Source organism: Acomys minous (assembly GCF_964271855.1).
Source record: "Acomys minous genome assembly, chromosome: 3".
In the NCBI taxonomy this organism is placed as follows: Eukaryota; Metazoa; Chordata; class Mammalia; order Rodentia; family Muridae; genus Acomys; species Acomys minous.
In genome coordinates, this window is record NC_140485.1 from 71,126,217 (window position 1) to 71,153,111 (window position 26,895).

At 52.4% G+C, this 26,895-nt stretch overlaps 1 protein-coding gene across 2 annotated transcripts in view; it reads left to right on the top strand.

Moving 5' to 3' along the window:
* The first annotated feature begins 1,869 nt into the window (after nucleotides 1-1,869).
* The window catches only part of RIMS4 (regulating synaptic membrane exocytosis 4), a 59,846-nt gene continuing 34,820 nt past the window's right edge, over nucleotides 1,870-26,895 (top strand). Inside the window, exon 1 of one of the 2 annotated variants that reach the window (XM_084777372.1) lies at nucleotides 1,870-2,278. In XM_084777372.1, the coding sequence (XP_084633498.1) occupies nucleotides 2,182-2,278 (97 nt within the window). In that variant the 5' untranslated portion in view covers nucleotides 1,870-2,181. The remainder of the gene's footprint in view (nucleotides 2,279-26,895) is intronic. The other variant, XM_084777371.1, reaches the window with a different exon arrangement.

Sequence of the window (26,895 nt, forward strand, 5' to 3'; positions counted from 1 at the left end):
TGTGCCACGTACTCCAGGAGGCTGACAGAATTGAGAAGATGGTCCAGGGACACCCCCCCACCCTTTGCATTGTGTATGGAACTAGGACAAGACATCATTGCCAGGGTCGAGTTACGAGATAACATAAAGGATAAAGGAGGGCATCCTTTGGGGGGATAACCCAGTGGGGAGTTAGAGCCAGTAAAAGATGAGAAAGACATGGCATCCCTGTGGTGGCTTTGAAGATGGACAGCCCATGTGCCAGGGCCAGAGGACCATTTACAGATGTTGAACTGCCAGCAGCACGGACTTCAGTCCTACAGCCACAAGGATCTGCATCCTGCTGGCACCTGAGTGATCATGGGGCCAGATTCTTATCCTGAGTTGGTAATAACAGCCAGCCACACCTGGCTGGTACTTTGAGACACTCTAAGAACCCAGCTGAGTGGCTCAGACTTCTGATCTCGACAGAATAAAGATCCGTTGGGTTTTTTTTGTTTGGTTTGGTTTGGTTTTTGGTTTTTTGAGAAAGCGTCTCTCTGTGTTAGCCCTGGCTGTCCTGGACTAAATTTGTAGACCAGGCTGGCCTCGAACTCACAGCGATCCCCCTGCCTCTGCCTCCTAGACTGTTGCTCTTAGGGTACTTGGTTGGCTATGAAGCAACAGGAAAACAAAACAAAACAAAACAAAACAAAAAAAATTATCCAAAACGGAGGGTTCCTGTTGTCACCGCATGGATGAGGAAATAGGTCAGTGAGATGGAGGGGCTTGCCCAAGGCCCCTTGGAAAGGAACTGAGCTGTCATTTTCTGAGGCCATCTCAGATGGCTGCTTCATGGGAGGTGTGGGAACAGTTGGAAAGGGAGCCACTTTTACTGGAAGAGGGAGTCCCTGGTCATTCGCGTTGGGAGGGCAGCAGGGGGTCCCAACTGAGCTTGCCTGTCTGTACCTGGGCTCTGAGTATCTGAGCCTGTGGGGGGTGATTCAGAGGACTATGGTCATCAGGGTATGTGTGAGAGTGTGTGCCAGTGTGAGCCTGCAGCAATGTCTCCGGATCTTGAGTGTGAGGGTGTCTGTGCATCAGGATGAATCCATCTCCGTGAATGACTCAGTCTGTACCGCTGTGTCTGTAGGTATGAGTGTTCTGAGGGTGACTGTCCCAGTTTTTGACACACAGGTCACCGCAGGAGGAGGGGTGCTAAGTGTCTGAGGTGGTCTGGGACTATGCTCTCTGTGTGTGAGACTTCCAGGGTGTCTGTGAACAAGTGTGGGTGCACGAGAAGGTGTGTGTCTGCCTAAACTTCTGTAGGGTTTGTGGGGCCTGAGGGTTCTGCTATTCGGGAGGACATGTCCCGCCGCCTGTTGCTCCCTGTGAATCTGCAGTCTCTGTGTACCCTCTTAGGTTGCTGGTTGGTGTATCTGCCACTATGTCTTTAAGAATCTGTGTGTCTATAGATTTTCTGTTCAAGTATCTATGAAGGTGTGTTTGTCCAGGTGTCCCTCTGTCCCCGAATGTGAGAGAGTCTGAGACCACTCTTGCCGAGTGAACACATCCTTGTGAGTGCTTGTGTTTCTTGGCAGGCTTCTTAGATTTCTTGGATTTTGTCCCTCTGGGCGCATCAGGGTATTTGGGTGAGGCCTGCCTGAATCGAGGTTACTGGACACCTGTCTCTAGAGCGAGTCTGAGGACTCAGCAGTCACGGGTCACAGCGGGCACTGATGGTTCAGCCGCAGCAGGCGGGCGCAGACAGCCTTGCGGCGGGCTAGTGCACCTGCCCGGTGGTTGGCAGCCGGCCGTGCAGCCCGCACCCTCGCGGCTCCCACGCCCCGCCCGCGGCGCCCCCTCCCCCGGGCCTTGGCGATTGGCTGCTGCGCTCGGCTCCGGCCCGCCCCGCGCGGCAGGCAGGCTGGGGGCGCCGCGGGCCAGAGCGCGCTGCGCCGCCACCACCGCCGCCGCCACCACCACCACCGCCACCACCATCACCACCACCGCCGCCGCCGCCGCGAGCACCGCGCGTCTCCGGCTCCACGCGCCGCCAGTGTCCGGCCCTCTGCGCCCCACAGCCCGCCCCGCCGCCAGCCCGCGGAGCCCCGGGCCGCCGCCACCACGCCGCGCGCCGTACTCCGCGTCAAGAATGGGGCGGCCAAGCTGCCCAAGCCGCCGGCCGCCGCCGCGGCCGAGGCTCCTGGCGCGGGCGCCGGCATGGAGCGCTCGCAGAGCCGCCTCAGCCTGTCCGCCTCCTTCGAGGCGCTCGCCATCTACTTCCCGTGCATGAACTCCTTCGACGATGAGGACGCAGGTGAGCGAGCTGCGGTCCACCCACCCTGGGGGGGCTGTCTCCGGGCCCAGATGCCTGGGACCCTCAGGGACCCGGGTCGCCCGGGAGAAGGCGGCCACTGTCTCCACTGCACTCCTGGTTCCTCTTGGATAGACACTCAGAGACCCTTTCCACTCCCTCAGGACCCTGGAGGTCTAGGATGAGCTCTGGTCCTGCCTCCGCCCTCCCTCGCCCTCCCCACCCCGCGCCCCGGGGACCCTTTGAGCATCTACACTTACTCTTCCCGCGCAGGTGGGCCCTTGGGTCACCTGGACCCAACTCTCCCTGCTTATGTGCACCTACAGGACTCCCCCGCGGATTCCCACCCAGTCAATCGGACTTGCCACCACCTAAGTCTGGTATATTATATGCCCCCTAGTCGGATCTTAGGTTTAGGCCGCCTCACTCCTCCGACGTGCCCCTGACCTTACCACTCCTTGTGTAGACCTTACCTCTCCGAAGTCTTTGTTTTAGCTGCCACCCAGGGGCTCCCTGCCCAAGACCCCCTTGTTCAGTGGCCAAAGCCTCGAGTGCCCTGATTTGTTGCTCGTGCCCTTCCCCCCCCACAGACTGGGGCTCCAGACTCTATTTAGATTGGGGCCGGCTACGCCAGAACCGGCCCTGTGCCTGCTAGCCTTTCTTCTTTCTTCCCCAGGGGAGTTGTAAGGCAGTGTAAGTGCTAACTACACCAGGGCACCCTCCAGTGTGTGCCCCTGACTTAAGGTGCTCTTGTCCCTGGAGTGGCCTTTCTGGATGAGCTGAACCCAGCTGCCAACCTGCAACTCAAACCTTCTGCTTCTAGGCCCGAAAACAAAACAAAACAAAAAAACAAAACAAAACAACAACAGCAACACACCGGTAGCCACAGCCCAGGGGGCTGGGGAGGAAGCCAGGAAAGAAGGAAATTCAACAACAGGTGGGGGTACCTAGAAGGTGTGGGCGAGAGTTCCCCCCAAAAGTGCCAGGATTGGGAGTTAGCATCAGGCTCCCGTCTTTATTCCCTACATTTAAGCTGTGACCTTGGGCAAGCCATGCCATCCGAGCCTCAGTTTCTTCATCTGGGAAATGCAGACATCGCTGCCTCAGATACAAGGGTGGTGGGAGGGGGGAGTTGACGTGGTTTTTGAACTGACAATTTGAGAGTATTTGAAATCAGTGAAGGGCGGGGAAGGAAGAATTTGTGTGTGTGTGTGTGTGTGTGTGTGTGTGTGTGTGTGTGTGAACAAGTGGCCTCAATACTGATACTGATTAAGATACGGATTATATCTTAAGGGGTGGGGGGAAGCATGGATGCACTACCCCAAAATTTTACTGCATAGTTTAAGGAATTCGAAAGCTCAGGTTTCAGCTCCCTGTCTGCTGGAGTTTTCTGTCTAGGTTCCGTTATGGGAGGGAGTGATGGGTAATGGGTGCTCACCTACCGGAAGACAGATGGGAAAGCAAAGTTCCCAGGAGTTCTGTGGGTGGCGATCGAATGGTAACGGCTGAGGCCAACACCAGTGAACTTCCTGTTGACCTGGAGGTAGGAGCTGGAGGCTAAGATGGTTGTTACACATCCAGTCTATGGACGTAACCATCTTACAGATCAGATAACTGAGGCTTATATTATTATTCTAGGCAAGACCAGGTGGTGTGGAATTGGAGAGGGGTCCTCTAATGCAGTGGTCTCTCCTGCAGCTAACTCAGAAGAAGTCAGGCCTGCTGTAGGGCTGGGAGGGGGGGGCAGTCTCTTGGGGCTTCTTGGAGAGAGAGAAGGGGTGGGGGGTCTTCCAGACCTGAGTTGATGGCAGGGTACTCTCCCAAAGTTCAGCAGGCCACTTGTGTCTCAAGAGACAAGCTGGGCAGGAGGGCAGGGACACAGGTGTGTAGGCGCACCAGAGACAGGCATGGTTTGGTTTTTCTCTGAAGTCATGCTACGTGTTGCGGGTCAGGCACCTTGGTTCTTTATTGTAGGACCCACTCTAGGTTTCACGTCACTCAAAGATAACTTCATTGATAATATTAACAGTATCTCTAAGCAATCAGTCTCATCCCCCCCCCCCCCACACAACTGAGTTTCTCCAAATGCTTGTGTTTCGCTCGTGAGAGACCTAGAAAATCACCTTCTTCAGCCCTCCTGGACCCCAAACACATGGGGGGGGGGCTGTGTGTCTGTGAGTGCGTGTGTGAATGGCTGAAGACCTGGTGTGCAGTATGTATTTGTGTATGTGTGTGCATGTATAAACCAAGGTCATCTGGTGTCTCATGTACAAAGCTGAGGGCAGAGCCAGGTAGATTCCGGCTCTCTTCAGGACACCAGTAGCTTCTCTCTCTGGAGGAGGATTTTTTTTTTAAGAAGCCAGATCTCACTGGGCAGAAAATGGTTCCCAGGTGAGAAGGCCTTGGGGAGCACTTGACAGCCTGGGGCTGTGTTTGGACATCTCGGCTTCCCTAGCTGCTCATCCCTAAGGCTGCCTCGAGCTTGGGAGGGGATCGAGGAGAAAGTCTCCTTCCGTATCCAGAATGATGAGGGGGTTGGTGAAAGTTGAAGTAAGGGCCATGGTCCTGATGCCTTCAACCTCTTCTAAAAGAAGCCTTTAAAACAGCACTGAGCTGAAGTCATTTCTAAAGGTAGCTCGAATAGGGTCTGGGGTCCCGTGCAGGGATTGGCTTATCCAGAGATGGTGAATGCAGACTTGGCTCATCCTGGCTTTCTCCCCTCTCCCTGCTGCCCCCCTTTGCTTCATGTCTGTCCTTGGTGGCTCCATTTCTGAAGTGTGTCCCTGACAGGCTTCAGGCTCATCTGGGAGCCTCCCCTTTGTTGCTGCTTTCGCCATCCATTGGATTAGGCCAGAGGCATCTTCAAGGCTCTCCTGCTGTCTCCAGCTAGCTTCCTGAGTCATAGGCCGAGGAGACTTCTCTTCAGCTTTAAATGGGGGCAGAGCTTTGGACTTAGGAGTGTCAGGCAGCAAGGGAGGAAGAAGAGGCTGCCTTCTCTTCCTGTGTCTTTCCAGCACCTTTGAGCAGCACAAGAAAAGGATCTCTGCAGGTTGCTACGATGCCTGTCAAGAGGAGCCATCCCTCAGATGTTTTGGATACATCTGCCTTGCCTTGTTCCCAAGGACACTGGGGCTTTAGACAGGCAGGCACTCAGGGACACTTGGATATTTGTGGTCATGTTTTTGTTGTTCAGTCCTGCTGGCCATGGGCTTGTAGCTAGGGTAGGGAGGATCTAGACATGTGACCCTATTTTCCTCACCCATATGTGGAAGAAAAATCAAGTGCTCCCAGTAGACTCCACTAGGTTGATGTCTTAAAAATTATTACCATATACTACGCGTCTTTCTGGGCGTTTAAAATTCCTTATTTTAGTTTTTCCTCATAACACCCTCCATAAAATTAATGCCCTGCATAACATCCCCATTTTCAGATAGAAAACTGAGGTCTCAGCAGATTGATTCCTTCAAGGTGGTCTAGCCAGGAAGCAAGGAAGTTAGGGTTTAAACCTGGGCAAAGCAAATTCAAGCACACTTGCTTTCAGTTATGCCACTTGCTATGCAAAGGGCTTTAGCGGTACCTTTGGTGGTGGGCCTCATACATTGCTAGTTCTGGTCTACATTATTAACAAGTGGGAGTTGTCTCTGGGCATGGCCATAAAAGAAGACTCCTGTGCATTTGGGCCACGAGAACCCAGATTCTCAAAATGTTGGCTGTCATAATTTTAATAGGCTAATTTTTATTGGATTGTAGTTTATGGAGGCAGAGCTGGGCCCTCCTTCTTTGAAGTGCCTAGAAAGTGGGTATCTCAGGGGACTCACAAGCCAAAGGAGGGTGGGGGGCACCCCGACTTATCATCTCCCTCCTTTTTTAAATCAGTGTATATGTAGCACGTCCGCAGGCCGGTTCCTTGGGGGTGTAGCCCCTTTCTAGGCGATGCCAAAAGGAGTTGATACCTGAGGGTCTGGACCTGAGGCTAGTGTTCCTGAGCCTGACCAAGTGGTTCTGCGGCGGCGGCGGCGGCGGCGGCAGAGGCGTCTAGTTCTCCCCCGCCCGCCCAGGAGAAGGGCGGAGAAGCTGGAGCAGCCAGCTCTGATTTGCCCATAGGATGGATGCTTCGATCCAGCTCAGGGAGGAAGTTACCATGGCAACACCAGCCGGCTACCAGTCCCTCTCCTAGCAGTTTAGGCCACATCTCTGGGCTGGAAAGCCCTTCATGGCACCTCCCTCTTCCGCTCAGACCAAATCTTCTTGAGGGGAGCATGGTGGGTGGGACCCACAACTAGTACCACAGCCCTCATCTCCACCCCCGGTTTTGAACGGAGGGAAATGGAGGTGGTTGTCTGAGCTACTTTAAGGATGGGAGGCTACCCATTTCCTGCCAGACAGATCTTGGCAGGGGGAAATCAGGGTTTCAGTTCCTGCCAGCACCCCCAGGCACCTGGAATGACCACATTGAAATCTCACCCTCCTTCCTAAATTTGCAGGATTTGGCAGAGTTTTCTTTCCCAGGCCAAGCGCAAACTTGTGTCCTTGAAATTTGACCTGAGCTTTCGTCTGGGAAACAAAATGTCCTGCTGCCCCACTCCTTCCCCTAGATATGGTGGGAACAGAGTGAGAGACCTTCGCCTCCAGAAGGGGGCGGGGCTGGGTGCATGATGCAGGGAAGCCCTAATATATCATATCTTCATGATGGGACGACCTTAAAGCATGACTCTAGGCTCTGGAGCCTCCTTTCCCTCCCTCACCCCAGGGAGGCCACTTCCTGCATCCCTTTTCTTCCCATCCATCTGTTACCCAGACCCCTAGTTTACCACCTAGAGCTATAATTCCCTTGTTTGCTTTTGAGAAAGGGTCTCACGAAGTAGCCCCAGCTGGCTAGGCATCCACTGTGTAGCCTAAGCTTTCCTCAAACCTATAATCCTCCTGCCTCAGATTCCAGGTCTGCACCACTACACCCAGCTTCATAATCTCCTGTAAATTTGAGACTGAGAAGAATTCTAGATTTGGAAAACGGAAGCCTGGTAGAGTCTCAAGCCAAGTGACTCTATAATTTGAGTTGAGTGGTGAGGTGAGCATGTAGATTGAATCAAATCATCCCCCAGGGAACCATCTCAGGAAAGCCAGGGGCAGGGGCTGGCACGCACGCACGCACGCACGCACGCACACGTACTTCTCTAATCTCCGGAGTTCTTTCCTTAACTCCCTCCTTAAGCGCTTTCCCTTCTCTTCCTCCAGCCCCAACTTTCTTGGTTTGCACTTATCAGGGTAGCCCAGGCTCTGCTAGGTGGGGAAGAGGAAAAGAAAGGCCCATCTACCTCGCTTCCCTTTGGGGACGAGGCTATGTCTCGCTCCTTGCCACTCTTCGGTGCTCCAGCTGGAGGCTGAATTGGGGGCAGTTGGATTGTGAAGGAGGGTGGAACAGGAAGGCAGCAGCCCCCCCCCCCCGCCAGCTGCTCTTCTTTGTCTCCAGCCCTTCTACCACACAACTAGCATCGTATAACTTAAAAAAAAACTATCGGAAAAGCGCCCCACTGATTCCCAGGGGCTGCACCAGCCACGATCTCCCAAGCCTTGTGGCTCCTTTCGCCTTCCTGAATTCAGGCTTGGGGGAGGAATAACGATCTTGGTCAGAGCGTCTCTCCAGGAGGGAAAAAATGAAATGACTGATGGGCTTCCTCGGTAGCGTCCACTGCCTTCGACGATTTCATGGAGTTCTATGGCAACGGAGGAGCCAACTGCTGCAGCAGATAATGGCCATTTTACAGATGCAGAATCCTAGTCAGCTGGGGCCCTTTGTGGGGTGGTGATCCCAGCCCAACTCTACTTGCCCGGAGGCTTACCTTCCAGCTCCGGAAATGAGTTCCTATGAGGGAAAGGAGCTGTCATAATAGCAAAGACAAGGCAAGGGTACAGGGGTCTTTTGGGCTTATATAAGTTTCCCCAGGGAATAGCAGCCTGCTGCAAGTCACCATTCCTGGATGGTCCCCATCAGCTGGCCAGCAGCAGCTTGTGGCTGCATGACCTCCTTGAAGGATCCAGTTGTCTGCCGTGGCCCTGAGGGCCCAGCCATCACCTGCCTCTGCAGAACGATGTAGGCCAGGACTGGATTATATTTAACGCTGTGCTATTTCTACTTGACAGCTCTGGAGCACCACTCCCCTCCTCCTCCCTCCCTCCCCCCCCCCCCTTCTGATTCACTTGGAAACTGACGAGGCTGATGTCAGCGCCTTATTCTTAGCCCCCGTAATTGTAACTGCATTGAGCAGTGCGCACTTCATTAACAGTTTCTGTGGTGGGGGAGTGAGGTGGCTGTGTGGCTGGGCAGGGACACAGGTGGAGGTGGGGACAGGGTAGCCACTGCCGGGACCCCCCCCCCAGCTCCCTGTTTTGGATGGACCAAACCGGGTGGGTTCCGGGTCTGGCTTTCTAAGACAAGTGGTCCTGGAAGGGACCACTGGAATGTCGGGTATGGTCCATTCTCTTCATTAGGCAAAGAGGGAGACTGAGGCTCCAGAGGGGCAGGATGGCTTGCCAAGGTTACATGGTCTAGACTTTTGGCTGTTGGGTCTAGCTCTTCTTTTCTGGCGTTTATTCATTAAGTTATTCAGTGCCAAACCATGTTCTAGGTGCTGAAGATGGACTGGGGAGCAAGTCAGTCATAGCTTCTGCTCTCAGGGAGCTATGTCGTGGTCTGAGCATATAGACAATAACTATAATCAATTAAAAATACATATTTTCAGATTGTGTTAAGTGATGGGAACAGAGATAACATCGAATAGTCAGGGCGGCATGGGGGGGGCGGTGAGGAGTCAGACCATCTAGCCTGGTAGGGAGTGATCAGTAGTATCTGGCTGGGGAACTGGGGTCCAGAGAGGGGAAAGAGAGTGCCCCCATGTGGGTAGAGACATGGTGAAGGGCCCAGAACTCCTCCTCAGCCCCATCTTTGGAAGCGGGTGGCTGTGACTGAGCGCACAGCATGGCTTCCTTGATGCTGAAGCTGGAAGGCACTGTGGAGCCAGACAGGGCTCTTAACAGCTCGCTCTGCTTGCCCTCTTCCAAAGAGCCAGGCTTGGGGTCGGCCACCACGTACTTTAGTCCTATTTCTTCTAGCTCATTGACCTCGGAGGACCCCCGGGGCAAGTCACTTCGGCCTCTCTACGCTTAATTTCCCCCTCTGTAAAAAACGGTTCCGTGAGCATAGACAACACCTCAAGGACTCCTGTGAGGAACGGGTTAGGTAATGTGCGTCTCTAGGGACGGACACGTAGGGTTATGGCCTCAGTGACTGGTATCACAGGGATTGTGTGTCTGAAAGGCAGTTTATAGTCGGTGGCTACCATGGCTGTCGGATCTGAACATGAGTCCCAGAGTCACCTAGGTCTGTTCCAGGCCAACTGAACACACAGGGTTTCTTGTTTAGTCTGGGACACACCAGCTCTCTCCTTCTCCCTCTTCCTCTCCCACTCTGTCTGTCTGTCCTTCTGGCTCTGGCTCTGATTACCGCCCCCCCCCCCCCCAGTTATCTTTGTGAATGCACATCATGCGCACGGATGTGTAGAGGCCAGAGGTCAACCTCAGATGTCATCCTTCAGACGCTTGTCAACCTTGGGGTTTTTTTGAGACAAGGAGCTCCTCCAATATGCTGGGTTGACCGGCCATTGGCCTGCCTGTCTCCACTTCCCCCTGCCCTGTTACAAACAACGTCTAGCACACGTGGCTTTTTAAACGTAGCTTCTGGGGATTCAAACACGGGTTCTCAGGCTTTTGTGGCAAGGACAACGGAGCCTTCCCCCTGCTCAAATGAGAGGCTTTTTAAATGCACCTCCCTGTGTCTTAGGCTTCCATGCGGGTTGCCGTCCTCATGGCCTCTGATCCAGAAGAACCTCAGCTGCGTGAGACTTACAGTGAGCTCCCCGGATCCTCTGGGAAGCCACGGGAGTGGCTGATGAATGTGCCTAGACCATGCAACAAGCCTAGGGCTAGACACAGGCAGCCTGGGGATCGATCTCAGGGGGTCCAGGTCTAGCGCCTTTTAGTGGATGGAGCAGGGGACTGTCCTCTTCTGCACTGATGAAAAGTAGGCACACGCGGTTCATCTGAGGACAGCCTTGACTGGGAAGAAGTCAGGAGATCATGGATGTAGAAGGTGCCCTGCTGGGAGGTGCTGCCAAGGGGCTGGCTGAGTCAGGTTATGAGATGCTTCTGAGACAGGCTGGCCAGCTTCTAGGGAAGGATCAGCAGGAAGCGGACCCTGTGAAGTCACACACTTCTTATCTGGCCCAGATAAAACTCAAAATAAGAAGATAAGGCGCCTAGAACTAGTTTGCTGCTGGGGTGTGACCTAAGCGGATGGGAGTGCTCTCTTGAGGGTGTGACATGGGGTAGCAGTGTCCTGTCCTGGGTCTGCATCCCTGCATCACGCCAGCTGGGAGTCCGGGCCTCAGCCTTGGCGTGTTACAAAATAGAGATGCTGGGGGGATTTGAGGCTGTTTGTACCGCACGTGGAGAACCGGGAGCTGCTGCCTTCCCTGTTGCTGTCTGCTTCCTAGAATGAGATGACATATGCCAGTATGGAGGGTGAGGGCACGCTACAGGCTGTGGGTGTGGGTGCCCTGGCCTGGCCTAGGTGATGGCTCACTGTGTGCCCATGGAGCCTGAGAGGCTGCCATAGGGGTCAGAGGGGAGGAGTCTGCCCAGCAGTGACTCTTGGTGACTCCTCTGGTCACGTGTGTGTGTGTGTGTGTGTGTGTGTGTGTGTGTGTGTGTGTTCATGTGGGAGCATGTATATGTGCACATGTGTGCACATGTGTTCTGGAAACCAGAGGAGAACCTCAGGTGTGGTTCTTCAGGAGCCATTCTTTTTTTTTTTTTTTAAGTCAGAGTCTCTCATTGTCTTGGAGCTTTACAGTTAGCCCAGGCTGGCCGGCCTGTGAGCCCCCCTTGTTCTGGGGATGTACAAGGGATTACAAGGGTGTCCCACCAACACCCATGATCTTTATGCTGTGCCCTCAAGACTCAGTATTTCTGTTTTTCCAAACAAAAGACCGTTGGGCTTAGCTTAGATACAAGTGTGCCTCCTCGAGAGAAATGGCTTTCCCACCTTCCCACCCACCTAGTCCCCTCCCCAAGTCCCTGCATTCACTGTTCCTCTTTAGCTGACCTTTGGTGGGCAGGTCAGTGAGTAATTTTAAAAATAAGCACTCAGGAGGCAAGAGCCAGGCCAATCTCTGAGTTTGAGGCCAGCCTGGTCTACAGAGCAAGTTCCAGGATAGCCAAGGATATCCAGTCTCAAAAATAATTTTTTTTAAAAGAAAGATAAGGATTTTGGACATGAGTATATGCAGATTCTAGAATTAAATATACGGCAGATCCCCTGAGAAGCGTCCTGGGCGCCCCATCATTGAATCTTCCTACTCACTAACAGACGTGAGCATTGGTAGCAGACTTCACAGCTCGGTCTGTTGCTGTTGTGTTGAAAACATCTGTGTTGGGAAGATTTGAATAGCAAAGCACCAAGGGACATCAGAGAAGCTGTCCACCCACCCCCTGCTGCTGCCGCTGCACAGGCCCACTCCCATAGCCACCATGGCGGTCTTTATCTTTTATTTATTTAATTCTTTTTCTTAGATAGGGTTTTCCATTGTATTGCCCTGGCTGTTTTATAACTCACTAGGTAGACCAGGCTGGCCTTGAACTCAGAGACCCACCTGCCTCTGTCCCCCAAGTGCTGGGATTAAAGGCGGGCGCCACCGTCCCTGGCCCACCATGGCAGTATTTATGTTCTAGTGTTTCCTTACATTCCTGTGGTGGTGTCTGTTTCTGAGCCTGGCACTATGAGGGCCGCACAGGAGTCAGATGGTCCTGGGAAGAGTCAGACTTCACACTTGGAAGGCGTGGGTTTGAACCCTACCACGTGTTGACCGAGTGACCATGGGTGAGTTACATAGCCGCTCTGAGCCATCTGTAAAAATGGGTTTATCCAAGCCCTTCCCACAACAAAGATGTCAGAAGGATTAAATGAGTTAGTGTTTGCCAAGTGCTTCACAGAGAGCCCGGGTGTGCACTAAAAGTGAGGCGTGCTAGCGCTTAATACTGCAGCGTGGTTTTTTTTTTAAAAGCCCTGAGATTGACCCTGACTGTCTTGGATGAGGACCAGAGACTCCTGCTTTGTCCGGAGTCTCAAAGCAGGTGGTTAAGAAAGCCAGAAACAGCACCAGTGTTTCCAGACTCGTGACTCAGAGACATTTCTGACCCCAGATGTGCCATGGGCGATGATGGATAGAGCCTTGCGGGCGCTTGAGGCTTCAAGTCTGTACCATACATCTCCAGCACTCAGTGTCCCTGGAAAATGCCACTTGCAGTCACCCTGGGCCCGGGTGGGAGGATATGTCACTAATTGGGACCTGCCATGAAAATTAATTAGTTCTTCAGAATGTGTCTAGAGAAACATCTTTCATGTGCCTGGGCCCAACACCAGGAGTCTTTGGGGGTTCATCCAGCCTAGGCTAGGCCACTCTGCAGCCCCCTGGTCCCAGGAAGCTATAAATTCCAGTGGTTATCAGTACTGGAGGGAAGGAACCCTCAAACTGGGGGTCTCTTGCAATGGAGGATTTAGCACGGAGAAGATGCTTGGGGTCCCCGAGGCTGCTTCAGGTGGAAGGCAATATGGAGGCTGCAGAAAAACTGCTTAGCCTGAGCTTTAGGTTTGTTTGATGGCAGGCAGGCAGTAGGAGAAACAGAGATGGGGATGGAGTGGGTGAGGCACACAGGAGGCATATTCAGCTGCTTGTGCCAAGTGTCACAGCACCGTAAATCAGCTTTCTAGTTTCCCATGTCAATAGCCTTCCAGCAGGGGAGGGCGCATAGCTTCCAGGGTCAGGTAGCTCCCATCAGCCAAAGGTGGGTCTCCACGATAGAACAGCCACTTGTAGGATGAGGGTCCTGCTTGGGAAAAGGGACTGTCGAGGGTGGCGATAGGGCCCGGAAACTGCTGCCAGGGAACCTCTGACTAGAAGAGGGAGAACATTTGATCCCAGCTCTCTACTGACCCATGCCTAGGCAATGACATGTCACCCGTCCATGCTTCCGTGAGGTGGGCCTGATTATCTCAAGAGGTCTGTGTACGAAATGCATCTCCGGCTTGACCCCTGGCTTGGCCAGGGTCATTCACCTCCTAAGAACTGGGGGCAAGACCTTAGGCCTGAACCCAGCTCAGTGGTCTCTCTCCTGCCTTCTGTGCTGCCTTTCTAATTCTTCTGGAGTGTGTACGTTGTATCTGAGTCTTCTCAGGGCTACTTTCCCAGTGCCGCCTTGAAGGGCATCTGCCTTGTTATGTCTTTGCATCTTCCAGGCCACAGAGGCCTCCACGCTCAAGAGGCTGTCAGTCTCGTGGGATCCCACGGCCAGAGTCGGAGAGGTGGGCAGGAGCTGATTTGCCACAGGGTGATCTAGACTTGAGGTCTCAGCTCTGCCAGTTTTCTGCTTGGATGACCGTGGAGCATGTTATCCTCCCCTTGAACCTTGGCTTCCTCACCGGCTGAACAAGCATGTGGCTCTAAAGCAGTAGGTAACTCGTGAGTTCAAGATGCTGTGTGAACCCACAACTCACCCAGCAGGGCTCCTCTGGCTGGTCAACGGTGGAGAAGCCGAGAAACCATGATGCGCCCTGACGTTGTGGAAGAAGCAACGTATGCATGGGGGAATAGTCTCCATTTAGGGGTCCTCTGCAGAAGGGGGACAGTGACACTCGCCCTGCTGTCCATGTTGGGTTTCCCCAGATGTAGACTCTGAGATGAGGGATTTGAGTCTTTTTGTTTGTTTGTTTGTTTGTTTGTTTGTTTTTTAGTTGAAAGCCAAATAACGATTGTGTATTGTTATCATACTTTACAAAAGTGGTCTGATGCTCAGGGTAGAAGTGAGAAAGTGAGGCAGAGAGGTAGCCAGGATACCGCACATCTTTAGGCCGGTGACCTCTGAGTGAAGGAGACGACTGGCTGGCCCGCGGCTATTCTAGGAAAGGCCAGGCAGCAGATATTTTGGTATTTGTAGGTCCTGGATCTCTGTCTCAACTTTTCAACCACACAGACTATATGTAAAGGAACAGAGACTAGGTCTTAATAAAGCTTTATTGAAACTGGGCATGGTGGAGCACACCTTTAATCCCAGCACTTGGGAGGCAGAGGCAGGCGGATCGCTGTGAGTTCGAGGCCAGCCTGGTCTACAAAGCGAGTCCAGGACGGCCAAGGCTACATATAGAAACCCTGTCTCCATAAACCAAAACAACAACAACAACAACAACAACAACAACAAAACTTTATTGACAGGTGAACTTAGTCTAAGGCCTACAGCTTGAGAATACCTAGGGTAGATGACACACTTGAATCATATACGCAGAACAAAGGATCTGGGCTGTTTACGTGTCAGCTTCCTTAGTAACGGCAGAGAGCTAGGGCGGGCACCCAGAGTCAACCATAGTCATCGTTTTCAGGAGAATGGGGCAGGGTAGCCCTCAGGCACAGAAAGGCAGGCACTAGGAAGAGCCTGGGTCAGGTCAGGGGCGTGAGTGGGGGACAGGGATTGGCAACAGCTCACTGGTGCTGGGAGTGTGGCTTGCTGGAGCGCTAGAAGATTGTGCTAGAGAAAAGGCCGAAGGACAAACAGGACAGCAAGTTCAGGACAGGGCCAGATCACTTAACCTCATATTTCTGCCTTTAGCAAGCGTTTGATACTTCCTGGCTCAAAATGGCTTCTGGGTACTTGATATTGTTTTGTTGTTGCCCACACTCTGGATGGACACATGTTAAGTCAGTGCTGTGCCTGTGAGCTGCATCCTCAGCCCCAACCGATGGTCTAGCTTTCTACTTCCGTGCCTCTGCTGGGCGGTTCTCTGCTAGGGTGTCTCTCCCTCCTCTGGGAAACACACTTGCACTGTGAGTTCCCATGGTCCTTTGCTTTTCCCTTTCTCCAGGGACTTGTGTGATCCTGTGTCCCACCCGGGGGCACTAGTTCAGGACAGGCAGTTCTGGCTTCCAAGCCTCTCCCTCCTTTCCCATCATTTTGTACCTCCCTTTCTTTCTCCAGTGGGTTCCGTTGCCCCGCCCTATTCTGGGGACCCATGACAAGCTTCTTTCATTGTCTTCATGGAGTTCTTAGTCTGGGGGGCGGGAGGGAAGGCTGATATTGGACAACCCAAAGAAACAGCAAGTGGTTCCACCACCCCTATAGTTACCGCCTTATGAGGCAGCATGCCAAGCAAGGCCGTGGCAAGGGAGCTGACTCCAGGAAGGACAGAGGGGACAGCTAAGCTGAGACCTGGGGGAATGAGGACAGTGGCCTTGTGCAGGTAGCCAAGGGTGAGAGCAGACAGGAGACCACTGTGTCAAACTCCAGTAGACAGCTGTGGGGATGTGGGTGGAGCCCTGGAGTCTTAACCGTCTGGGTGCTTGTTCTGCCCATCTCACCATGTCTCTGTCACACGCGCGCGTGCCCACACACACACACACACACACACACACACACACACATGAGGTCTATCTGTGATAGAATTATGGGTAGATTTTGCTGCCCAGCTTGTGTCTTCCAAATGTTTTCCAGTAGATGGGGCAGGACAAAAACTAAGGGCTTCAGAGTCAGGAGTGTGAGGCCAGGCTCCCACGGGCAACCAGTGACCTTAACTACGTCATTCGCAATGCAGGAGATTCTGTCTCTTGCAGTAGAAGGGAGGCCATGCTCATTATCCCTGGTCACCTGGGGTCCGTCACCTCGCTAACTCAGTCAGGCCCCATGGCTTTCCTAAGGAGGAGTGACTTCTCTCTCTCTCTCTCTCTCTCTCTCTCTCTCTCTCTCTCTCTCTCTCTCTCTCTCTCTCTGTTATAGAGGAGGGGTCAAAGACACAGGGTGATGAAGAGGCCACCCAAGATCACACAGGTGGACACAAGGGTCAGGATCCTTGTCTATGCGTGGTTTGGGTCTGAGCTTAACTTCTTGGCTTTGCTGCTCTCTCATAGGTTAAGGGTTAGGAGAGGGGGGATGGGCTCACACAGTCCTGAGACATAGTGCTCAGGAGGTATTAGCTCTTGTCAGCAGCTGTCAAGGGCCCTGAGATGGACAAGGAGTTGGTCTTGTAAAAGCCCAGAGAAAGGGCTACGGGGTAGCACGATGGATCGCACTTCATTGCTAAATCCTGCACCTGGACTGAAGGGCAGTTGCAGCCCTTGTTGAGTTAAGCAGGTAGAGGATCCGACACTCAGACTTAGGCTTTGCAAATCTTCAAAGAACTCGTTGGCCTCACGGGGGAGGAATGGAGACAGAGGTGAGGGGCCGCCGCCTCTGCGCTTAGTGGCCCTTCCACATATCTCTCTCCGTCTCAGCGTGGGCCCTCGGCCAGGCCTGTGATAGGCCAGTGTCCAGAGCGCCAGAGAGAAGTCAGCAGTGTGTCACCAGGCTGTTCTGGGGATACTGGGAGGCAGGGAAGTGGCGGCTGGAAGGCAGAAACAAATTACTCTCCCAGAGCTGAGGCCGGGCCAGTTCCTGCCGCGTTACACTATTAAATTTGTAATCTTCGTTCTAATACTTTCCAGCAGTGAATAAGAACCAAATTTAAAATGCCGGCTTTACATTTCTAGAACGGAGTTCTTTGTCGAGAGCTCTTGAAACCCATAATTTCTCTCCAGAGGTGACTGTCTACGTCTTTTTTTAAAAAAATTAAAATAATAATAAAAAAAAAAAGGAAACTAATCTTTAGTTAAAGGTTGAGGATGGAGAGGTTGACCTCAGCTGTATGTCTCCAGCCCCAGAGACGGCTCAAAATCAGGCCAGACCTACAGATGTACAGGCTTGCCTTAGAATTTGAGCTCTCAAATCTGGGCTTTGTGAGGAAAGAGCGTCAAGCCTATCTCACCCCGCCAGGAGTTGTCAGCTCTCTAGATTTGTAAAAGAGTTTGTTAAAAATTGAGTCACAGACTCAGAAGGGATCAGCCACTATTTCTGTTGACCTGCAGGTGGCTGCTGGTTTTGTCGCTGCCTTGGTCCCAGTTTTTCACCTGATATGGGGCTTGCCAAGCTCCCTGGGTTGCTTCTGTCTGGCCCCCCTCCAGGGAAACCTTATCTCATACTTAGGTCCGAGGAACCTGGACGGGGATGTGCCCGCCTCACCTTTTCATGCTAGGTCATTTTCTAGGTCTGGGGACCCCAAAATTCCCTACTTGCATGTCCATGTGCCAGTGGCTCTGTTCAGAATCCTTACCTGCCTGCGCTCATCCACGTGAGGGTGACCCTGGCAATGGCCTTGAAGGTGCTTTCTGTGCAGGTGAGGACAGCACCCAGATGTGCAGTGAGGGCTGGGGTAGAGAGCAGGGGTGGGCTCTGGCTGAAATCCAGCACCCTCCTCACTTGGTGATGATCAGCCTCGGGACTCTGCGGATTCTAAATCTGAACCTGCCCCAGCCTTCAAGGTCATTATGAAGACATATTTCTCAGAATAGAAGGAGGGGTCATATTTTATTTAATAGCCCTGATTTATAACTTTTAAATATTTAGAATAAGTATGAGAGCCTCGTTTGTATTCCTGCCAGGGCCCTACGTATTAGGGGCCTTTGCATCATCTTTGGAACTAGGAGTGAGACAGGCTGGCTTGGCCCTTCCAACCCTGCGGTCCATAGCATGGGCCCAGGCGTAGATGGGCAGCCCATCATAAAAAGGCGTGTCTTTCCACACCCTGAGACTCCTTCTCCAGGACGGTGAGTCGGAGAAAGAGCCCCAGGTCTAGTATCACCGGGATATACGTGTTCACAGCATCCTCTCAGACCAGAGCCAGAGAGGAGCCACCATCAGGACTCAGAGGGAAGGTGCTGGCATCCTGGGACCCTGAGCCGTTCTCAGTGATGAAGGCATCCTTGTCCAAACCGAAGTGTGTGTTCGTGTCTCTCAGATACTCAAAGCACTTTACCGTCATTGCCCTATTGAGGCATCAGACTGGGAGGGGGAATACAATGTCACAGCTATTTGCACAGATGGAGAAACTGAGGCACAGAAAGGAAAGGCTTGAATTAGGCTCAGGATTGCTCAGTAGTAATTTCAGATCCATATCTTCCTGGTCCTTGAGTCTGTTAGTCTTACCACGGTCTCATGTACCCTTCATCGTTAAAAAAAAAAAAACAAACTAAAAAAAAAAACACATTTATTTGTTGTAGGAGCAAGTGTGTAGGAGCATGGCATGGCACAATATGCATGTGGAAGTCAGAGAACAGCTTGCAGGAGTTCTCTCCTGCCATGTGGGGCTCCAGGGACCACATGCAGGTTCTCCTGCCAGGCCACCTCGCCTTGATGGCAGTCAGCAAATAGTCACTGGCACTGGTTTTCCTTCACCCAGGGCAGGTGGGGGATGGAGGATGGTGCTTCAGCGAGCATAGGATGCTGAGAACCACTGTGGTTCACGAGATGCTGCTTAACTAGCTGCAAGGTGCTCAGGCCACAGGGTGGGCTTCCTGGGAACAAAGCAGATTTCTTGTTTATGTCTCCTGGGAGCAAAGCAGGTGCAGTAGAAAGTGGATACAGGGAAAGAGGGGTGCGATGGGTGGGTTGGAGAAGGGCCACAGAGCTTTGCCTAGTAACACACTTCTTGGAGACCAGGATTACATCATTATCTTCAGACGGAACCTCCACTTTCACCATCCTTCTGGAACTCAAAGGATGTGGATGGAGAAAGGACGAGAGGAAGAGCCGGTCGTTCACACACACTTGCCACAGCTGGGGTTGGACCTTGGCGCTCTGAGCACCCTGGTTGTGATCTTGTCCCAGCTCAGAGGCTATTTTTCATCCCCAGGAAAAGTAGAGTTGCCAGTTATCATTTTAACTCTGTGTGTGTGTGTGTGTGTGTGTGTGTGTGTGTGTGTGTGTGTGTGTAGGGCTGTTGCATCCTGTTTGTGAACAGAGAAGCCAGAGTTGGTGTCAGATGTCTTCTTCAATTGTTCTCCAAGCTTATTTTGAGGCAAGGCCTCTCCCTGAACCTAGCACTCACTGATTGACTAGACATCCTGGGCCCACCTCCCCGGCACTGAGGTTACGTGTGCCCATGACCACATCTGGCTTTTACTTTGGTATTGGAGGATCCAAACTCAGAACCTCATGGTTGCCTTTCACACATTTTACTAGCTATCTCCTGGCTCCACATTTTAACCTTGACACTAGTTACAAACACACGTACCATTCCAGCTGGCATTTCCTGCACACACACTACACCGCGCCAGATGCTGTGCTGAGCTTTCATGTGTGTTTCCTTCTGTGGCCCCAGGAAAGAGCTCAGCAGCCTCTGTTGTCCCCAGTGTCTGGAGCTGCACGCACAGCAGATAAATTGCTGCATTGGCTTCCTGGGGTCTCACATGCTCAGGTGACGCAGGGTGAAGCCAGGTGTGGTGTCACATGGGTATTATCCTAGTACCAAGGAGGCAGAGACATGCACATCCCCGGGCCTCCACGGCCAGCCTGGCCAGCCTGCTGTATGAGTTCCAGGCCACTGAGAGACCCTGTCTCAAAACACAAGGTGGACAGCCCTGAGGAATGATGCCTAGATTGACCTCAGGCCTCGTAATGTGCATATTCATTCTTATGTTCACGCACGCACGCACGCACGCACGCACGCACGCACGCTGTAACACAGACATACAAACTACAAAAGGAAGAAAATCCTAATCTTTTAGTTCAAAAGTAGAATGCACTGGGGCTATTTTCAGAAGAGGGAGGGAGAGAGAAAGAGAGAGACAGAGAGATAGAGAGACACACAGACAGAGGACACACAGACAGAGAGCACACGCACTTGAGCAGGGAGACTTTTTTTTTTGAAGCAAATCAGGGTTAGACTCTAACAACTGTTTTGTAAGCTGAAGCCACCATCATTCAAAAATCACCTCAAAGGGACCTTCACAGGCTGGTTCTGCTCGGATTTCTAGGATCTGTTCTGTTGTTGGTCACGGGCCTGGCCAGGCCGCGCAGGGACAGCGCAGCCCATGCAGCTGAGCTCAAAGGGCCGTGGTGCATATCTATCGCCGCTCCTCCGGTCTTTCTCTTGTAAAAATCAATCAGTAAATAAAATTTAAAACTGACAGACCTCGCCAGGATTTTATTCCATGCCTGTCCCTGCATTTCAATGCAAGAAGCAGAAAGCCTGTGAGCTATAAATAGCACCCCAGCCTTTGCAGGCAGCAGGCAGAAAGCATTTGTAGGTTGTCTCTTCCCAACCTGGTGACCTGGATTACTTCCTCCCCGCAGTGGCTGCGTTCCTTGCCACCTCCTGTCTGTCCAGCACAGAACAGAGCAGAACCCTGTTTGTGAGTAGTTCAGGAGCATCTACACAGGACCACACCCTCTGGGCTGGGTTCTCAGGCAGACTTGTGAGAGTAGCCTCGTCTCAGCCTTCCAATGCAGGAGGCGGATAGTATAGACATAGCAGTCCACAGGTGAGACTTTTTCTGGAGCAGAAACTCAATCAGAGGCTCCTTGGCTCTGGGAAGTAGGGGAGGCTTCCTGGAGGAGGCTGAGGAGGAAGTAGCCTTGGGAGAAGGAGCCCCGTGGATCGCTGACCATGCTGGACGCAGACACGGTCTTCTCTGTGGCAAAGCAGACTGCACGTGTCAAGAGTCAGCCCTGTGCTCTGCAGTCCAGTAGTTTTAGAGCGGGATGCCCCGCCTTATACTGGTCCTTGGTCCTTGGTCCTACACTTTCCTGGATTCCCAGCTCAACCTAGACACCCAATCAAATCTCTTCATGAAGCCTGGGGATTCGCTGCCCCACAGGCTTCTGCGGTGATGCTTGTGTCCAGCTATGCTAGGGCTTCAGTGCACTGCCCACTCTCCAGCCAGGCAGGAACCACAGCCCAGCCCCTGCTTTCCGCCATGAATGGGGGCATCGTGTTTCTTGGGTGCCTCTAATGACATGGAAGGGAGCTCATAGCCTCTCGGGGCTCCTGCTCCGCCAACAGGCATCTTCCTCTTGTAGTCATGGTCACTATCAGCCCTAACACAATGACGACTCGGATAAGCCAGCACGGGACAGTGGAAACTTTTGTTATCTACAAAATGACTACTTTAGGAAGCAGAAACCGTGTGGATTTCAAATACAGCCAGACCCGAGTTAAACATCTCCTTTGCGTAGTACGATTGTTATTGTCTTATCCTATAGGCTGCGTCTTTAACCTCTTTGTGTCTCACTGTCTACACGAATAAGCCGGGGAACATAACGGCTCTGGGTAGTGCGTGCGCGCAAGGATCAGTATTATTGTTACTTTTCTGGGAGGCCTTTGGCACGATGGAATCCACATTCGAAGTTTTCATTGAATGCTTAGTGTGTGACTAGCCCTGCCCTGGGTGATGGGCCCCTGGTGAGCAAGTTCTAACCAATGGCTGTTATTGGGTAGCCCTACTTTGCCATCGTCACACTGATGGGGGTAGGTGATACAGTGAGAAGACACAGGTCAGGTTAGTGGTGTGCACCTGCGGTCCCAGCACTTTTGAGGCAGAGGCAGGAGGATCAAGGATTCAAGGACAACCTGGGATGCATGAGGCCCCGTCTAGAAAACGAACAAACAAAAAACAAAATAAGATGCGGGGGTGGGGGGAGGTGACAGGGGAAAGATGAAGGTCAGAGAAGTTGGGGCAAAGGGTGCATTCTGAAGTCCACTCAGCTGGCAAGGTGGGAAACCTTGGTTCAGGTCTTCCACATCTTTCTCTCCTTTTCCTCACCTCAGCAGATTGTTCCAGCAGTCCCTATGGGAAGGGAGAAAGGAGGGGAGCTGGCAGATCTTGCACTGGGTACAGGCACTTCTTCAGCCTCAGCCCCCACGATTCCTCTGTGCTGGGCAGTTTAAGGACAGCTATAGGAACCTTTTCTATATATACAATACCACTGGGGACCTGGTTATGATGCCTTTGGGCATCTTGGAGGCAAAAAGTGTCCCTGGGAGGCACATGTACCTGTTAATTCAGTCAGCTTGCGCTCGGATCTGCTCTGTCAGCTGCAGGTGCAGCCAAGGCCTTGTTCCCTGTCCTCTCTCCAGTCTTCGCCACCGCCTGAGCCCAGGTCTAGATTCCCTCAGAGTTCTGAGGCCCGAGGCTGGTGCTGGCTGGCTGCGAAGTGTCCCCCACTGTCAGTGTCCTCCCCGTCCAAGGGAGTCTGCTACTGTGTCCCCTCTTCTGGAGAAACTGGGCTTTGGGCCTGTTTTCTCTCCACTGGGCAGAAGGCTCTAGCCCATGGCCAAGAAACCTCAGACAACCTTAAAGAAATGAGAAAAAGGGGCTGTAGCTTAAAATGTACCTATGGTTACACTTGCATGTGTGTTTGAGGGGATCTCAACCAATGCCACCCTAAGTCAACGGCTTTTATTTTTTCACTGTCATGATCCCGGCTTCCCTACTCCTGGTCCACTTCGTTTGTGAATTAATCCATATAAGTCCGGACACCTGGAAGCCCCAATGTTTATAAAATGCTTTCTTCCCCCAAGTTCATAATCTTGAACCTCGTGGAGTTTTATATGAGTGGTGTTATTGTGTGCCTATGTGTTTTCCCCTGGGGGAAATCAGAATTGTTCTCTGGGGGAAAACAGCTCTCAATAGATTTTTTTTCAAGGCTGTCCACAAGGATTAGGAACCCTGAAACTTGCACTCCTGGTTTATATGGAATGGGACTGAGATAGGAGCTCAGGCCCAGGAGGCTGGTGTCTCCATCTCAGCTCTGATGAGTTCAGGCAATGCGAACCTTGTAGAACGTCAGCCACCCACCTGTGAGGTAGGCATGAGAGCCAAAGAATGCTAGGTTGCTTCTATCACCAACACACTGTCATTGTCACATGTGCACATGTGTGCAGGTGCACCTGCAAAGACCAGACAAGGGTGTCAGATCCCCTGGAGTTCTAGGCAGTGTGAGCTGCCTAATGTGGGTGCTAGGAACCAGACTTAGGTCTTCTGCAAGAACAGGAAGTGCACTTAACAGCTGAGACATCTCTCCAGCCCCCTTTCCTGCATCTTGATCTGACCGAATACTATTTACCCCTGATAACTACGTCCTAGCCACTCTTGCCAAGTTCTATGTGTACAAGTACACACAGAAGTACACGCATGTGTGTGTTCATGCGTGCATGCGTGCATGCATGCAGCCTTAGCTTTCACTCAGGTGCCATCCACCCTGTTTTTCTTTTTGTTTTCTTTAAAACAGGGTCTCTCACTGACCTGGAGATGGCCAGTAACCTCCAGGGCCCCCCCCGTCACTCCTCCCAGAGTTGGGGTTACAAGTGTAAGCCACCACGCCTGGCTTCTTATGTGGGTCCTGGGGATTGAACTCTGGTCCTTGCGCTTGCCAGTCGAGCACTTTACCAAACGAGCCATCTCCCCAGCTCTAACTTGTTCATCGAGCATAGCACACATGAAGCTGCTATGGGGTTTTTATGTTTCTTCCTTGGATAGATATTCACAAGTTTGTTCCTTTATTCCCTTTGGGTTTCTTTGGGTTTGGCTTTTGGTTTTGGAGACAGAATTTTGCTATGTAGTTCAGGCTACCCTTGAATTCACTGTGTAGTCCGCTTTGGCCTTGAACATGTGACAATCCGCCAGCCTCACCCTCTTGAGTGCTGGGGTTTCGAGTATGTGAGGCCACACCCTGCTTCCTTCTTCCGTTCTTCGGGGGCTTATCACGGTGAGCCTGCCACTCTATGGAAGAACCAACCCCCCCATTCACCACCTGCATACAAGAGTTCTCCTGCCCCTATTTGCCATATCTAGTGTTTGCCGACTTTTGTTGCCCGTGTGAGTTCCAGAGCAACAAAATTAGTACTTGCCATATAAAACACGTTTCAAAAAAAAGAATACCTCATAACTGTTCAGTGGTAGCACACACCTTTAATCCCAGCAGTTGAGAAGCAGAGGCAGGCAAATCTTTGTGAGTTTGAGGCTAGCCTGGTCTACAGAGCGAGTTCCCAGGACAGTCAGGGCTGCATGGAGAAACCCTGTCTTGAAAAAAAGAAACCAAGGCCCCGCCTCACGAGTGGATGAACAAGCGGCTGTATCTTGTTGGGCCTGAGGTGGGATCCTTTGGTCTCCCGCACTCCCGCAGAGGTCTGTAATGTAGTATTTCAACAAACTGGCATTTCCCTGGAGGCTCCCTGCATGGCGTGTGAGTGTGGACACCTCTGCTATTGAAGTGTATGGCAGACACCACGGCAAGTCTGTGCTCTAAGTACCTCCTGCCACACCAGAAGGGGCCCAGGAACAAGGACCTTCCCGGCCATGCTCGGTGCTCCCCAACACCCATGCTCTGAGGTCCCCTCTCTCCCCACTCAGCTGCCATGCTCAGTGCTCTGCCCCTCCCCCCTCCCCCCAGCACCCTCAGAACAAAAGCACATATATGTGCATCTGGTGTCTGAAGAAGCTCTCTGACAGAGCTTAGATATACCCAGGGCAGGTGTCTGGCCGGCCCTGCCTGGGAAGCACAAGATACAGCCATGGGGAGTCTCAGGGGGAGGTGAGGACCCTCCTGTCCCCTAGCAGACTGTCTGGTGCCTCATTTGACTTACCCATGTGGCAACTTGGGAACCATGGGAAGGAGGTGGCACCTCCTCCCTTGGGAGCTGGGTGGCCCTTCAGCTTCTACTTACCTGAACCTGTGTCCTTGCAGCTGAAAATTAGCCAAGGGTGGGAGTGAAAGGACACCCTGTCCTTTGTCACCAACATGGATTCTGCTGCCTCTTCTCAAAGAGGGCTCCATGACTATAAATCTGAGAAGACACCACCTTAATAAAACATCATCCCTTCTGTTATCTTAGAGGGTGAGCCCAAGCTGCTCTCTCTAGGCTAGTGTGTGACTCCAATGAGCTATGGATGTCACCATTGGAAGCCTCTCTGGGGGAGGCAGACATCTGGCAGGAAGTCCCAGAGGCCCTCTAGGCTTAAGCCCTTGGCAGGCATCACCAGTTAATCACGGGCCCTCTTTCCCAGGACCATGGCAGGCATCACCAATCAATCATAGCCCCCCTCCCTTTTTTTTCTAAGTCCAGACACAGTGTAAGAATTCTTAGCATGGGGATATTTTAGGAGGGAGGGAGGAAGGGAGGGAGGGAGGGAGGGAGAGAGAGAGAGAGAGAGAGAGAGAGAGAGAGAGAGAGAGAGAGAGAACGTTGGAGAATGTTGATCATCATCCATCCGCCAGCGCGGTCGGAAATTTATTCCTATGTTACACGGAAAATCCACAGCTGGGACCAGACCCGCAATGCCTGAGTCCCGCTAGGCTTTGCGCTTCTCTGCCCACATCGCTTCCTCTTTTCCATCAGACCTAAGGTTTTTAGGTTGCTGAAGAACAGTTTTTAACCTGAGAATTACAAGCCCTAAAGCTCTCTGCACTGCATTGTCTGGCTGGCGGGCTCTTTTCTAAGGGAGAAGTGAATAGCACTGATCAGCTCTCAAGAGGCTCCTTCAAGACCCAGAAAAGAGATGAAAGCAGAAAAAGAGTGGAGCCTTGCTACTCAGTATGCGGGCTGCAAATCAATAGTGTTGGCCTCACCTAAGAGTTGTCAGAAAGGCAGCCTTTCAGGTCCCACTCCAAACCTACAGAGTCAGAATCTGCATCTAACAGGATCCCTGGAGGATCATCTGCACATTAACCCCCAGGGGTACCAGGCTGACATTCACTGGGCACAGCATCTGTGTGGAGCCGCTGATTGCCAGGCACCCATGGGGCCGAAAGGCAGGCGTGGTCCCTGCCCTCATCTGAGAGAGTGGAAAGAAACAGGTGCCACAGCTGAGTCGGGCCTCGTAGGTCTGCTAAGGGTGGTTCAAGAGACGTCTTTGTTTAAACTGAAGGGGGAAAAAGAGACCCCAGTCTGCATTAAGTTGTGAGTTTCTTGTTGGGGGTAATTAGCTGGTACAGGGACCTGCTTTCCCAGAGAGCAGTTCAAAGAGGAACTGGTCTCAGGATCTAAGGAGCTGAACAGGATCAGCAGCGCATATACTGCTCAAGGCTGCCATTTCTCACAACTCCCAGTGCCGAAGGCAGCTCGCCCAAGATGGGATTGCTTCTAGGTACTTTCAGCTGGTTCCAACTGGCTCTCTCTGGTAAGCTCTAAGGAAGTTGGCCATACATCAGTCGAGGAGGGTGGAGGTGCAGGCCTGAAGCACAGAAGACAGCTTGCCAGTCCCACCTCTGACTCACATGCACGTTCCCCGTTGCTGAGGGCTAGGCTGCTCTGGGACTTTCCACGAGGCCCTGATGTGTGGTGAGGAAACTTAGGTACTTGCTTGGGCCAGGCCAGGAGTGGCCTGGGGCCAGGGTCTGCATCCTGAGAACCTGACTCTTCCTCCTAAGGGGCTATGGTTATCGCTCCCTAGGCCACCGTGTCCCCAGGCTGTGGAACACTTGAGATGGTCTTGTGTCCCTGTGCAGCATTCCTTGATTAGCTTCCTGCTGACCTCACCCCGCTGTATGATAGATTTTTGCTGACACTCCTGTTTTTCCTTTCAGGAAAATTGTATATAAGATGCTGTACTTCTTAATAAACTTGCTTGGCATAGCTTGTGCAAAACCTCCTGATCCCAAACTTTCCTATCTTCTTTATCCTCTGATCCCCTAGGGCTTCCTCTCAGGCA